Source organism: Tursiops truncatus, chromosome 10 (assembly GCF_011762595.2).
Source record: "Tursiops truncatus isolate mTurTru1 chromosome 10, mTurTru1.mat.Y, whole genome shotgun sequence".
Taxonomy (NCBI): domain Eukaryota; kingdom Metazoa; phylum Chordata; class Mammalia; order Artiodactyla; family Delphinidae; genus Tursiops; species Tursiops truncatus.
Genome location: NC_047043.1, coordinates 88,474,180 through 88,490,586, shown reverse-complemented (window position 1 = coordinate 88,490,586; position 16,407 = coordinate 88,474,180). Strand labels below are relative to the sequence as shown.

Below are 16,407 nucleotides of genomic sequence, written 5' to 3'. Positions count from 1 at the left end.
AGATAGCATGGATATTTACCCTGTTTAATGAAGTATTGAAAAAAAAATACTTCTATTTGGAATGCCAATTAGAAAAATGATCCCAACTTAAGATACTCAGATAAATAAATGAAAAATTTAAATGGAAATGTAAAACAGGTTTTACATGTTTATATATCCTTCCTGATTATTCCTAAATTGTAATAATAAAATGGTTTATAAGATTGTAAGATTTTATAAGCTAAAACATAATTTTGATATAAAATTTTAAACTCAGCACAAAATTAACTTGTTAACTATTTCAAGGCTAGCCATGTTTTCCTTTCACATTTTCAACAAATTTTTATAAAATACAGGTGATATAATCAATGTGTAATAATATTTGCTTTAAAACATATAGACTGTTACTCAAACACAAACATATAAGGGACCGTCTAATATATATATATATATATATATTTTTTTGAAACATACATCTTCATTAGTCGTAGTATCAGTGTGCACTTTTCTTAATATTAAAAAACAAACAACAAAAAGTTTGCTAAGTCCCAGAGACAAAATTCTTTGAGTCATTTAAAACTTAAATTTATTAAAATTACAAAACAAAAATAGATACAAGTTACCCATTATAAATAATTATAACATTATAATCACATAAAGAAGTGAAAATGAATTAGTCCTTGAATTTAGACAAATATTCCAGCTGTTTATAAGCAAGTTATATTAAAAATGATAGAAGTTATTTAGTTTTTGTAAAGGAAGATTCTTTTTATTTCTGAACATTTTCATGTAGACTAATAAAGGCATACCTGGTAGGGCATAATGCTTGAGTCTCTCATGCACACAGCTTTATTCCTGAGGTTTTCCTTACCAAAGGTATCCATTTATTGTATCACATTATCCTGTGACTTAGACCACACATCTGGTTATCCAGCAGTGGGCACCAGAACAAAAGGCACCCTCTTGGTCAGAATCTTTGAGGTGTTCTGGTACAGAATCTCTGAATTCTTTTTTTTTTTACACATATATACATTTCATTCTTTTTAAAATAATCTTTTCCATTGTGGTTTATGCCGGGAGATTGGATACAGTTCCCCATACACTAGGACCTTGTTGTTTATCCATTTTAAATATAATAGTTTGCATCTGCCAACCCCAAATTCCCAATCCATCCTCCTCCCTACTGCCTTCCCTCAGACAACAACAAGCCTGATCTCTGTGTGTCTGTTTCTGTTTTGTAGATAGGTTCATTTGTGCCATATTTTAGATTCCACATATAAGTGATATCATGTGGTATTTGTCTTTTTCTTTCTGACTTACTTCACTTAGTATGATAATCTCATCCATGTTGCTGCAAATGGCATTATTTTATTCTTTTTTATGTTTGGGTAGTATTCCATTGTATATTTGTATCACAGCTTCTTTATCCATCAGAATCTCTGAATTCTATAGTGACCAGCAAACCCAATTAATTCCTCTCCCTTATGGAATTTGAATATGAAACATAGGTGAGTTGGGGTAATAATACATAAACTTAGAGCAAGCAATAAGTAGAAAACACACAGTAGCAGGGACACTGAGGCAGTGGAAGCTAGGAGAAAATCTAAGCTGTAAATTATACAGAGAAGGGATAGAATTTAGCCGTTAGTCAAGTAGAAAACTATAAACTATAAGTAAACTATAAGTAAAGTAAATAGGAAAAACTGAAGGAGGAGCAGGAGGGACTATTAGAACTGCGGCTGGGTTACCAGAACACATGACAGCAGGGTAGGGCTACGGTTCTCAGAACAGTGATGAATGATGTTCCGGTTCGTCTTTTGCCCTGTCTGCTTGGTTACTGAGACTTTTTCCCATCCTCATTACTTCCCATGTAGCTTTAAAATACATCCCCATTAACCAGGATGACCTGAGCTGCTCTCTTGCCATACATTCTTGCCATGTGGAACAACCTAAGGAATACGGACTGTGAAAAGCAGAAGAAAAATACATGTCCTGAAATCTTAGGAAAGAAAATGCTTCCTTGTGTTGACACTCCTTTCACAGGTAGATCAGAATTAAAATGGTTAACTTTGAGTGGTATGGAAGAGATTTATGAGAATTTAAGCTGCTTCCTAGAGAATTTGATTTCTTTTGGGTGCTTCTCTGATCTTAGATTTAATCAAGATGTTTATTAGTTCATCAGAGAAAGTGGAGGACTTTTGTTTTTGATAGTGAAGTGCAATGAATGTTTCACATGGTGTTCCCTCAAGAAAGATCTGAGTCCAACATGCTCAGTTTAGAGGAGAAAAAAAGGCTTATTTAGGACCTTCCTTTCATTCTTTCATATGGGCTGAGAGCCAAATGATGGAGAAATATATATAGCTATTTAACGTGGCCAGAAAGAGAGTTTTCTCCTTTAAGCAGAGAAAGTATTCAGCAGAATACAGAAATTCAAAAATTCCTCTGGTAATGAAATCTCTTAAAGCTGATAAAGATTAACAGTATAATTCTCCGTCACCGTGTCTGTAAGAACTACATTTTTTGTATAGACCAAGAGTCAGCAAACTACGGCCTTTGAACCAAATCTGGCCTGTAGTCTGGTTTTGAAAATAAAGGTTTTTGGAAACACAGTCACACATGTTAATTTGTATAATGATATGTGGCTTTTGAATGACAATGGCAGGGATGAGAAGTTGTGAAAGAGACCATGTAGCTTGCAAGGCTGAATAGTTTTACTGGCTGACCCTCTAGGTAAAAAGTGTATCAATGAGCAGTTTGGGTGTTTATTTCTTACTCTACAGTTTTTTATCCTATATGCCTAATTTTATAGTCATATTTTTTATGAGACATTTATCATAAGCACCTCAAACTTGCAGGTATTTTGGGTATAAACTAAAATAACATATGAGTAAAGATACCTTTAAAAAAGGTTAGCAGTTATTACATCCCTAAAGTTAGATAGCATGTCTAGGTTAGTGGAAAGATAACAAACCAAAACAAATAACCATACACAAAATACACATTACTTTGGCACAGGAGAAAACACGGGTCGATTATACCACAGTGTACTTATAAACCATAATGGTGGAGTTAGACTGAGTTTAGAACAGTGGTTGGACCTGGATTAGTGTTGAAAGCTCAATGGGTACTTCTTCATCCACAGTGCGGTGACTTTGGCCTGCAATAGTCTCTTTATGCCCAAGTTCTTTTTCACAGCATAGTTCAGATATGCTCTGATGGTACCTTTCCTGACCTCATTTCAGGCTGAGTTAAGACTGTCCTGTCAGTTTCTGAACATAAAGACTTTTTTTTTTAAGAAATTCATTTTTGTACCCCCACTGCACTACTCGTTAGTGTTCACTGAATTGAAAGTGTTACTATGTGCCTTCTGGTGGCTCAAATTAATGTATGCATTTCCTTCTAAGTACACATAACTGATTCCTTAAAGAAGTTTGGGCACCAGAAGAATTTGGCTCAGTAACTGCACGTACATTATGCCAAATGTGAATGATAAATGGGAACTTGCATCCATTTATGTAATAGTTTCTGTTAGTATCCTTATATCTGATATCCCAAGGAGAAATACACAGCGGGGATGATTTTAACTTAATTTTTTAAAAATATAGGTCAGAAAAAGTTTTCTGTAAAGGGTCAGATGCTTAAATATTTTGAGCATTTAGGGATCTAGGGTCTCTTGCAACATCATGAAAGCAGTGATACATAACACATAAGAGAATGGGTAGGGTCGTGGGTGAATTTGTTTAGGAAAACGGGGAGCAGGCCAGATTTGGCCTGTAGGTGATGGTCTCTGGAACCTGGCTTTAAAAAGAACATTATAAATCGTGGAAAGATTTTTTTTTTTTGGTAATTCACATCATCTCTATTTAAGAATAGTATACATAGGATTTCCCATTCTCCTCACGTATAGACTGAGTAAAAGCTGTGATTTACCAACCTTTAGTAATTTCTGACCATGGAGGAGAAAAAACAAGGGGTGAAGTTAGGCAGGTGATGAAATGCTTATATGGCCTTCAAAGAATATTGAAACCTAAATAACCTACTCACCATCCCACAAAACCAATCCTGTTTTAGACTACTTGAGAGTCAGTGTTTCTGTGGCAAACGTGTTTGGTAAACAAGAATAACTTGATTAACTTACTACTCAAGGCACATACAGGAAAACTCTTGGCCTCTCTAAACCATGACTTTGCATACGGACCATTGGAATTCTAATTTAGGACAAAGTAAAAAAGCATGGAGAGTCCTGTAGTCAGATGCTTATCTGCCCACCTATATTGCATTTCTAAGCCTATTTTCTTTTCTGAACGTGGCATTGCCACCAGCTAGCATTGTCATGAGGAGTAAATGACACGAAATGTCCAGCACAGCACTGAAAATCCTGTAAGTGCTCCACAAGTGAGCCACATCTCTCTCTGTGCACATCCATTCATCCAACAGGTACTTCAGGAGGTCGCACCACATACCAGGCACTGTGCTAGGCCCATAATGCATATGTGAAACTAGACGTCCAGAAGAAAGGACAACTTTTATAGTAGCTGCACCTGGTTCCTGGCTCTGTTGTTTACAACCTTTAGAAAACATCTCTGTGTCTCAGTGTTCTCTCATATGAAGAGGGTTTAATAATACTACTTTTTCTCTATCTGTAATAGAATTTTGTTTGTTTCTTTTTAAAAATTTTTTATTGGAGTATAGTTGCTTTACAATGTTGTGTTAGTTTCTACTGTACAGCAAAGTGAATCAGCTGTATGTATACATACATCCCCTCTTTTTGGGATTTCCTTCCCATTTAGGTTACCACAGAGCATTGAGTAGAGTTTCCTGTGCTATACGGTAGGTTCTCATTAGTTATCTATTTCATACACAGCATCAGTAGTGTATATATGTCAATCCCAATCTCCCAATTCATCCCGCCCCCCCTTCCCTCTTGGTATCCATACGTTTGTTGTCTACATCTGTGTCTCTATTTCTGCTTTGTAAATAAGATCGTCTATAGCAATTTTTTCAGATTCCACATATATGCGTTAACATACGATATTCATTTTTCTCTTTATGACTTACTTCACTCTGTATGATAGTCTCCAGGTCCATCCGTGTCTCTACAAATGACCCAATTTCGTTCCTTTTTATGGCTGAGTAATATTCCATTGTATGTATGTACCACATCTTCTTTATCCATTCCTCAGTTGATGGACATTTAGGTTGCTTCCATGTCCTGGCTATTGTAAATAGTGCTGCAGTGAACATTGGGGTGCATGTGTCTTTTGAATTATGGTTTTCTTTGGGTATATGCCCAGTAGTGGGATTGCTGGGTCACATGGTAGTTCTATTTTTAGTTTTATTAAGGAACCTCCATACTGTTCTCCATAGTGGCTGTATCAATTTACATTCCCACCAACAGTGCAAGAGGGTTATCTTTTTTCCACACCCTCTCCAACATTTATTGTTTGTAGATTTTGTGAGGAATAAAATGGACCATATTAGAAGGTCTTATACTACTGTAAAATCATTTACAGATGCAATGAATTCCTATTATTCTGCAACAGGGTTTCTAAACCTCAGCACTCTTTACATCTGGGGGCAGATAATTTCTTCTCATTGGGGGTGGGGGCGCTGTCCTGGGCATTGTAGGATGTTTAGCTGCATCCTAGCCTCTATCCAGATGAACCTCTCGCCTTAGTTGTAACCAACCAGACATGCCCTCAGACATTGTAAATATCTCCTGAGGGATGAAACCACCCCTGCCTCCCAATGAGAGCCCCTCTAACATATCAGACATCATGATTTTTAACTAAAACATCCATAGCCATCATGTTCTTAAGTGTGATATTAAAATGTCTATGGAAGTGGATATTTTGGCTATGAAAATTATCGCCACAGTGTCAGAAACATGTACACAGGCCAATGAAATAGGGCAAGGCTCTTTTATCAGTTATAGCTGGGGCTCAAAGCTGATAACAAAGGTATGAAGTGCCATGCATTCTAAAGAGAGACATCAAACCATTTATATATAAGTCTACCTGGCGAAACTTAGCCTATAACCCAAGAGAAATGTACAGAAAGGGAATGTTGGTTTGTTTAGGGAGAGATTAGTAGGAAGATATTTCTTTTGAGACGGTTGTAGAAAAAGCTGTGCATTCCTATCCCTCCACCCAGGGGAAAGCAAAGGGGCTACTTCTTACCCCTTGCCTAACCAAGTGAAGAGGCTTCAGAAAGAAACACATGATATGTATTCTCTGTAATTTAGGGGATGCAGCTTCTTTTAACTGACAAATGCCTGAGAAACTTCCAAAGGGGAGAGAGAGCTGGACAGTGTATTGTGGCAGAGTGAAGAGAGGCTAAGTGGGGACACACTGCACTTCCATGGAACATAGAGCAAAGGTGCATGTTTGCTGAGGGCAAATGTGAAAACCATGTAGGGAGCTATCCATGAGCAACGTTACGGTTGCTCTGTCATCATAGGGTTGCAACCTTATGATGCTGTATCCACAAAGAGCGTCTAGAGGAGAGAGATAACCTCTATCAGAACAGTCTGGCCATGGGCCACCAGATTCCAGGAACTGAGGAGACCTTCTGGCAGCTTGCACCAAGGAACGACAACCAAAAGTTTGGGCACTTCTTTGGACGCTGCCCCCTTCGCCGCACCACCAAAAACCACCAAAAAACAAAGCAAAACAAAAAAACTGCTCTATGAAATGTCAACGTCTGGTCATTTACCATTCCTAGAGTATACCAAAGTCAAATTACAAATGTACCAGCAGTCAGGACTTTTTCTGTCCTTTTCCTCTCCTCCCAATCCCAGTTTACTACAACTCTGGAGGAACTAGTTTGGGAAAGGAGAAATCGAATAGCAGAGTGGAGAAAAGGTGGAGAACTGCCTATGCATTCCCTTTCACACTATAGCATTTCTCCGCTGAGGCAAGCCTGAGTGTCTAGAAACGAAAAACTTTAGATTGGTTGAAAGTCTAAAGTTTATGATAATAAACCAGGTTGAAAACAATTTTAAGTATAAAAATGAACCTACCTGTTGATACTTAATAATAATGACTACAAAAGCTATCCCATCTGCCTAAGCTTTCACCTAGATGCAGGGTAGAACAAAGGAAGGATTTAAGGAACAATGATAGGGAAATTATTTTCTACCTGTGCTCTGCTGAGTCTTACTCATGAATAGTTCTAGAGGTAATAAATAAATAATTTCTAGTTCATTAACTAATAACAAAAATGCTACTGACCCTCCTTCAATAGACATTGAACTTCTGTTTCTTATATTTGGAAGCAAATAGTGTTGAGTTAGTCACACTCTCTTAACTTTAGTAGAAATACAAAAAGTTTCCAATACCTCTTTTAAATAATGCATCATCAGGAGTCTCTCATACCACGTATTTTTATATACTCAATAGTGATCAAATAAATCTTCTTTTTTGTTTTTCAATATTCCTCTTTGCCAGCTAAATCTTTTTCCTTCAAAGTAACTCAGTTGGATAGAAAATTACCTCCCACGTAATAACGAGTTCAGACCGACTTCCTCCACCTCCATTGATGTTTGTTGGTGCCATGACAGGGACTAAAGCAACCAAGAGAAACATAGGATGGCAATTACTAAAGTACCTCTTCATTGGGAAGAATTTTGTTTTTGGATTTCACCTTTCAAGATCTCACGCAGACACATTATGAGAGAGTCTTGCATTTTTAATGAACATAAATTATGTTTACACATATCCAAATTTCTAGGAGAGAGGACACAGTTGTGTTTGATACAAGAGCACCCTGGCTCCAAAATTAATTAAAAATCGACTAACATCGTATATTTGACATTATTATGCATCGTCTGCTAATTGGCAAAATGATGTTCCATGGTAACTGCGACATTGCTGATTTAGTGCCTAATTATACAGTTGTGCTGTGAACAAGTTACTTAGGCAGTCAATTAATTTTTTTTCAATAAATAAACTAAAATAATTTTTCTTTTTGCTAGCCATCAGGATATTTTAACATTTAAAAATGAATCTTTAAAGATATATAAATTTTTAAAATTCTTGTTTTATATCTCTTTGTTTGAATCTCAAATCTCTCAGTACAGAACAGGACTTTTCCTCTAATTTTTCACAATCAAAGTAAAATGTTCTCTGATCAAGGATGTGATTGAGAGGATTCCCTGGGTTTAACTCTAGGACCCTAAGTCTCAGTGGTAGAACATTCCAGACACTGATCATTTTTACAAATTAGGCAAAAATATGTCCTTCAACTATACCCTTGTGAGGACTAGTGTAATGAAACGTAAATAGTTCAAGGCAAATTGTAAAATCGATGGCAATTGTGAGCATGAGTAGAGTATCATAGTATATAATCAGAATGAAACTTTATACATGTTGAAGTGTTAAAAAGTATTCTTTTCCCTGCAATAATAGCAAAAGTATGCTAAATCTGTGATAATGGGTAAATCTGCAGGGTATACTTTATATATAGATAAAATTATCTATATCGATCATTTTTGAATTAAAATATGTAATGTTTAATTACTCATTCCAAGATTTTCTCCCACCATTTATACCATTCAGATAAATCTAGACTACTTATTTTATTTATTCCCATTTCATACATATTTAACTCTATAAATGATTCAGTGATATAATAATCTCATTGTTCTTTTAAGTAATAACACCAGACGTTATCTACTTCCATATTCAGATTGACCCTAACTTTGTCTGCTTTGATCTTCATAATTTATTTAAAGGATTGCCTTGAACCTATACCCTGTCTTCTAAGCCTTCCAATGCCTTTGGCCAAAAGCAGCATGAATTGGAATAGCTTCTACAGTTGCAGGGTTTCTCATACTTGACAGTTTACAGTAACATATTTCAGGACAATTGAATAGTTTAGATACGTAAGGAAATTATTTTAAATTATACTTTAACTCTTTGCAAAAATTTCCAATATTCTGGGTAATAAAGCTCCCTCTTTTCTTCAGTTTTCAAATGAGCCATATGCATCCTAAAGCCATATTGAGAAGAACTGTCTTTGATGATAGCAGCAAACAAACAAACAAACAAAACCTCACAACCTCTCACTTCAGTATGATTTGGAGCCTCAGGGAAATCATTATGAATACCAAGTCTCATTATGCTACTGAAATGAGAGCGTCCATGGTTAACAGAAGGTGACATAAAAACTTTACTGTAAAAACTTTAGTTAACATCAACCCTGCCCAAAACTATCATAATATAAATCAGCTGTAAACAAACAATCTGAAATTGAAGCTAATATCCAGAGTCATGGACCACGCTTCTAGATTCTTATCCAGTTGGTCTGTGGTAGGGCCTGGGAATTTCTATATTTAGACATTTCCTTATGTCAGTCTTTATCCCATTTAGGTTAAGGCCCACTGTTAATGGTGAATGCTGGTGCCTAAGTCTGGATGTCTGGGTTCAAATCCTGACTTTGTCCAAAACAATCAGCTAACATCCTGGTCTTCCTTTTCTTCCTCTTATCAAAGTGAGGACCCTCCTCTCAGCTCTAAATTTTTAGAATTATTTAAGATATCACTACCAAATATGCTGTTTTCCAGCCATAATCCTATAATAAAATGATTAGCATTACCTTTAGTTTAAAAAAAATGATTTATTGACATCTGACAGTTGCACACACCGTTGAAATAGTTCTTGTTAAACTAAGCCAGCAGCATCAGTGATCCTCCATAGGTGACTGGATAAGAATGTGAACTTTGTTGGCTACATGCATTGCGCAGATCAAATGTCACCTTGGATGTGAAAGTTTAAGAGTGGAACAAAGGATCCATTGAAAAGAGCTTAAGAAGGTGTGATTTCTGAGACAGGTTCCACTTGTATTCTGCTGTTCAGTGAACCAGTTGATGCTCAATTATCACTTCTGTTAAATGAGTTTAAAATTTACCTCATTTGCCTGTGGAAAAATTTATACTATCGCTCAATGAAGCTGCAGCTAAGTCAGAGTTGAGAAATAGATGGAAATGTGTGGCTGGCTGCACCATCAGAGTCTCAGTTAATTCTTGGCTACAACATTTAATGAAACAAGCAGTAACTCATTTGCATTTACAAATCTACAGATTCTTGAATGGATTTTTGCTAGAAAATAGATGAGATGAGAGGACAGCTTTTGAAAAATTCTAATTTTTGACATGCCTGCTTAACTATAATCATCTCTTTTTGAATTCACTTTTTGGGAGAAAATACACCTTGCTCTGTGCACATACAAATGGAAAATAAGAGCCACTGATTTACTGCCTCTGATTTTGGACCAAAAATACTACCCTTCTCACTTATTTTCTTTAGGAACTATACTTTAAAAGGTCTTCCACATCTTTAGAAGACATTGATTTCTTACCTGATGCTTTGGTTCTTAACACTTCTGATGGTTTACTTGGTTCTCCAATCCCAATGCTATTCCCGGCAACAACACGAAACTCATATTCCACCCAAGGACTCAAACCAACCACTGTTGCATTGTATGTCTTACCATTGAGAATTTCTGGAACTGAAAAGAAGGGGATGCTTCAGGCCCCTAAATTGGCACTAGTTAAAAACAATCAGTTATTCAATTAAACAAACACACCATCTGTTTTAGAAAATTATTCAAAACTACTTGTGTCACTTACCTGTAGAAACAGCCTGCCAACCCACAGAAAATGGTGTCCGAGCCTGAATACTAAATATTTGAATGGGACTGTTATTATCTGAGCCTGGTCTCCAGCTTAGTTGAGAAGTAGTACTGGAAATGTGTTCCACTCTTACATCTTCTGGGGGACCTGGGGGACCTTGAAAAATATGTTTTATGATGAATATATTAGAAATTATTAAATTCATGGATTTGGGACAGGGATAGTCTAATCTGTTATGCTTAGAAAATAAAATATTGAACATAATGTATTTTAGCACATTATTTGAGATAAGTCCCTATTAATTCAACTTACATGGTGAGAGATTAATTTAGAAATTCTTCCCTTGAAGATTAGAAAATGCCAGTCATGGGGTGGTTGAATATCATCCGATAGGGAGTTAACCTCAAAAATTGAGAACCGTTCTTGTCCATTCTCTCTTGAAAGCTAACTCAAATAAATGCATCTGATATGGAGACCTTCAGGAACATGTGACTTTGACCCTGCTCTGACAAGAATGGTTTATTATGAATAGAAAGCATGTCTAAATTTTAGGGACCGACACTGCTTGCTAAGTCTGACCATTCCTTATAAAGAGACAAAACCCACTCATTTCAATATCCATATCTATACCTGTACCCTGGAGTCTTAGAGTTTAAAAAATAAAAAAATCTGTACTATTTATCTCACTTTTTTATCATAATGTGGTTACTCAAAGATCTACCAAGTATCAATACATATTAACATTTTTGATTGTGAATAAACTGTGTACTCATTCATTTTCACCATTTATGCTTACCCCTCACAATAATATCAGCTTCAGCAGATAAACTTTCGAGAGTTGTTTTTACTGTGCATAGATATTTTCCTGAATGATTTAACTGAATATTCCTTATCATCAAATCCCCAACAGATTCCTGCAGATAGATACGGAAAAAGGTATAAAAACATAATCATACCCAGCAGGTCCCTTTTTTTTTTTTTTTTTTACAGCTGGATAAATACTAAATATAAGGCAGCTCTGAAATTAGGAGATATACTAGTATCATTATAGTTTCTCATATTTGATCCTTTTTATTATCCACTTTATTATAATTGCATCCAGAACACAAGCATTTCTGTGAAAGACATAAAACAAAATAACACAAAACAAAAACAAATGCAACTTCATAAACAGACAGTGACTATCCATGCAAATCAATATGGGGAGAATAATTATGAAAGATGTTGATTCATGTAAAAGACTTGATTCATTTTATTAAGCACTTAAAAATTTCAGCAACTTACTCCTCCAATCCTCTCAAAATGAGCCACTCCTTTTTTTAAGTCTATGACATCTCCATTGAAAGACCATAGAAATACAACTTCAATGGAGGAGTCATGGGACACCTGGCAGGGTAGGACTATACTCTCGCCAACTGTAACATCCATTTTGGAAGGTGGCACGGTAATAACAGTCCTCTCTGTTGAGAAAAAATATTATTATTATAAAAGCTTATCAAATGCTAGCATATGGCTATAAAATATATATTTTGAATGGTTTTGCCATTGTTTGAAATTATATAAATACAACATGAAGCTCTACTATACAATATGAAAAATTATATTCCCACTTTTCAAATATTTTTGCATTAATCAACATAGCCTATTACTTGTAAGAAAATTCAAGACATACTTTCATTTATACTTAATATAAAAATAAGTAGCTCATAGAAAACTGTGGACCTCAAAAGGCAGCAGTCCCTACGTAGAGAATGCACCACACCATTTTTATTATTATTTTATTCTGAAATTCCAGCCACAATATTACAATCCACACAATGGTTACAGCTGTAAATATTCTATGTTAATTTCATGTACTATGAGACAAATTGCATCCCTAAGATCATAACTACTTTATATTATATCAAGATTTATAATCATAAGCTTATATTTGAAAATGTGAATACAACATATTTATTCTATTTCTGACATAGCAGTGATAAAAACTTTCTATTTTAGATAAAAGTGCAGCACGAATAGGAAAGAGGTAACTTTTTTCATCGAGATTTTACAATTTTAGAATTACACATCCATCATAAAAAAATTTCTCTCTAGAAATATGAGTCACAATATCAGCCCTTGCTCTACAAGTCATATCATGTCATTGACCCATTTCAAAGGATAATTCCAAACAGTGTTCCAGCTGGACTTGTGAGTCCTATATTTCTGTGGTTAAAAGAGACTCATAGTGATATCATTTTTGACTACATTTTTTATAACAAAATACATAGTTTTGATTTTAGAGGACTAAGAATTGACCAAGATGGCAACTCAGTAAGCACACACACAAAAAAAACCCTGGACATACATTTGGATTTAGATATGCACTATCTTAGCAAAATAAAGTATGTTTTAAGGGATTTACATTTAAGAATTAGGGATTTTGGCAAATTATAGTGAAAGCAAGTATCATCCATAAAGAAGTTTCAAAACGAAATGAGGACCCTGGAAAATCTCTTTCTCTAAAGATCACTCATAAGATAAAGTTTTACCCTCTAGGATATAGGCTAAAAGCTTTACTTTCCTTCTGGCTTCTTTGTGCTGCTCAAGAAATCAAAGTAGCATTGAGGTTGAATTTATATGTTCATATGGATGAGTGTGCCACTGTATTTTATCAATAGAATGTTTAAGTATTATTCCAACATTTTAAAATTTGTGATTGTTTCCTTAATAAACAAATAGGAAGTAATCTTGGGCCTTAAGGTACATATTGATAAAAGAGTCATGGAAAAATAAAAGCACATATTTTATTTCTGAATATAATGAAGAAAATCTAAATCTACATCAGATTGTATCTGTGTCTTCATATTTTCATATTTTAAAGATACTCTTTACCTTATTATATTAGACACGTGTACTTTTTATTCTAATTATTTCTGGGGAAAAGTTTAAAGAATGATTTTGTGGACTAAGTCCATTCTTAATTCCAAGCTGCCTTCAGACGTCTCCCACAAAGAAAGAATAAATACTAACCAGGGTTTCAATAACACATTTTAAGACTAGAGAATACTTTCCTTCTTGTAGTATCCTTGAAAAAAATATATCGCTAATATCTTATTTACACTTATGGGAGGATGAGTTGGCTAACTGGTTGTGCTGGTAGAGCAAAATTGCTGTGATTTAAAGTTTTGGATCATGCAGTTAAAATAATTTTCAAACATTAAAAATGAAAGCCTCTCCTTCCATTTATGGCACTACAAAGTGGCAACATTAGACAAATCATCCCCTATATACAGTTTGTCAGTAGTATAGTAATTATGACTAAAACTTCATGAATAAGAAGCATTTATAATTCATTATAATGTTTACATGTTCTCACTAGTTCATTCATTCATTAACTAATATTTATTGAGCAACTACCAAATTCCAGCTGTCTGCTAAGTATCGGAAATACAATGGAAGGAGAAGGAAAAAAAAAAAGCACCAAATAAAAATGATGTGGTGCTTGCCTTCACAGAGATTTAAGAATAAAATGAGAGGCTGACGTTAATCAAATCATACTCAGAAATACATAGTTACAAATGTGATAAATGCCATGTATTAGAAATAAATGATTCTATTAAAATAGTGAATCCTGAGGGATCAGGTTATTGGGAAAGGGTTGCTTTAGCTGACAGTAAAAGGCAAATAGGAGTTAGCTAAGTAAACATAATAGGCAGGGAGAAGTAACTTTATTCACTATGCAGGCAAGAGCATTTACAAAGAATCTGTGCAAAGAAGAAGAATGGTTTGTTGAGGCAAGGCAGCCATTTAGCTGGAAAGAAGTGTTGGAGAGTAAAACAGGAGTGGAACATGGAGAATATGAAGCTTGGTGTTGGTGGTAGTCAGAATGTAAGCTTTAGATGTTTTTAGGACCAGCTACATAGTTTTTGGGTCACAGTATGAAACAAAAATGCGGGGTGTTTTTCTTTGAAATTACTTTGCTTTAAAAATAATATATTACCGGGACTTCCCTGGTGGCACAGTGGTTGAGAGTCTGTCTGCCGATGCAGGGGACCAAAAAAAAAAAAAAAATAATAATAATAATAATAAAAATATATTACCTACAAAATGTAACAGGGTAATAATGATACATGAGTAACAACATAAACATACAAATTGCAAAAATATATTTTTGATTCAATTTTATATATACATTAAATAATACTTTATTAAAGTTATATCTTGATTGATCATAAGATTTTTCTCACTTTTCTATAAATTTATTAGGTCATCAGAATTTATGTTTTAGCAATTTTATTTTTAAGTGATTGACATCGGTTGCACGTGGCAAATGTAAAATCGCAGATGCTTTTTGATATTTTTTTATTTTTGCAAAGATCTTTCTGTTGATGCAATTGTTATGGAACCATTGAGAGTATTTTATAGGCTGTGACAACATTGGAATAAATTTCTGATAAATTATTTTGAAATGTGAATCTTAGATCATCTAGAGCTGATGATTCTCAAGGAACAGTCTTTTCTAGAAAGATTTATCTCTTCATACAAATCCATTCTGTTTAAGTCTGAATTGAGATGTAAATTTAAACAATGGAACTGTTACATTCTTCGGACATATCCTGTAACTTGTGGAGGTTTCACGAGAAACTAAAAGTGGCTTAATGGTTTGTGTGTAATCCAAAACGCCTGTTTATGCATTCTACTGCTGTATCTTTTTTTTTTTTTTTTTTGCGGTACGCTGGCCTCTCCCTGTTGTGGCCTCTCCCGTTGCGGAGCACAGGCTCCAGTCGCGCAGGCTCAGCGGCCATGGCTCACGGGCCCAGCCGCTCCGCGGCATGTGGGATCTTTCCGGACTGGGGCACGAACCCGTGTCCCCTGAATCGGCAGGCGGACTCTCAACCACTGCGCCACCAGGGAAGCCCCTGTTAATTTTTTTTAAGATAGGAAAACTGGTTTATTGTTATGTTGAAAAGATCCCCTTGTCATTTAAAAATACATTCTGAAATATTTATAGAAGAAATTATGATGTTTATGATTTGCCTCTAGATATTTGAGGTGGATGTTGGGGAAGTAGGTGAGGGTATAGGTGAAACAAAGTTGGATATGAGTTGATGATTATCAACCCTGATTGATGAGTACATAGGTGTTCCTGGTACTGTTTTCTCTACTTTTCTGTGTGTTTCTAATTTTCAATAATAATAAAAGAAAGACATAAAGGAAATGATGGGGGTAGTGAATATTTATATACAGAATAGGGAGACATCTTTTCCATTCAGCTTCTAGTGTGAAGAGGACCGACCACTTTTTGAAGGTTATTCTAAGTTTGAATGACATGCGTTAATGGAGAGTTCATAAAATTACAGAATTTTAATATTTACTCTTTTCAGTCTGTTTCAGTGAGATTCAGATCATATGAAAACAGCTTAATCTAACAATCCTATCCTTAAGAAGTACAAGGAAAAGCTTAATAAAATATAAAATGCTTTTGATGAATAGCCTGACTCAGATTCACCTTGTCAGAATAGACAATGGTATTTCCAGAACCCATCTTTAGTTAAGAGCACCTCAGGAGACATGAAAACTAGTTACAAAGTTTCTCTCAGAACTGTTAAGCATGATTTCTTTAAACATAAGTGTGGCTTGTTCCCTGTATCAATGGCCAAACACTCTATTACATATCATGATCCCCAGCTACATTTTTACAAGCCAGGGATGGCAATCCATCATGTAATTAGTCTTTCCTGAGCATCCAGAAAATATTACTTTTGGTCACTTTTTGTTTGTTTCTTTTGTACTTTTAACTCAGTTGAAATCTC

The 16,407-nt window shown here is 35.1% G+C and overlaps 1 protein-coding gene across 4 annotated transcripts in view; it reads right to left on the bottom strand.

Moving 5' to 3' along the window:
• Window positions 1-16,407, bottom strand: part of CNTN6 (contactin 6) — a 143,017-nt gene that overhangs the window by 13,613 nt on the left and 112,997 nt on the right. For all 4 annotated transcript variants that reach the window (XM_033863719.2, XM_033863722.2, XM_033863720.2 and 1 more), the window contains 5 exons: window positions 11,897-12,072; window positions 11,409-11,526; window positions 10,610-10,768; window positions 10,339-10,488; window positions 7,473-7,543 (listed from right to left, as the gene is read on the bottom strand). In XM_033863719.2, the coding sequence (XP_033719610.1) occupies window positions 7,473-7,543; window positions 10,339-10,488; window positions 10,610-10,768; window positions 11,409-11,526; window positions 11,897-12,072 (674 nt within the window). The remainder of the gene's footprint in view (window positions 1-7,472; window positions 7,544-10,338; window positions 10,489-10,609; window positions 10,769-11,408; window positions 11,527-11,896; window positions 12,073-16,407) is intronic.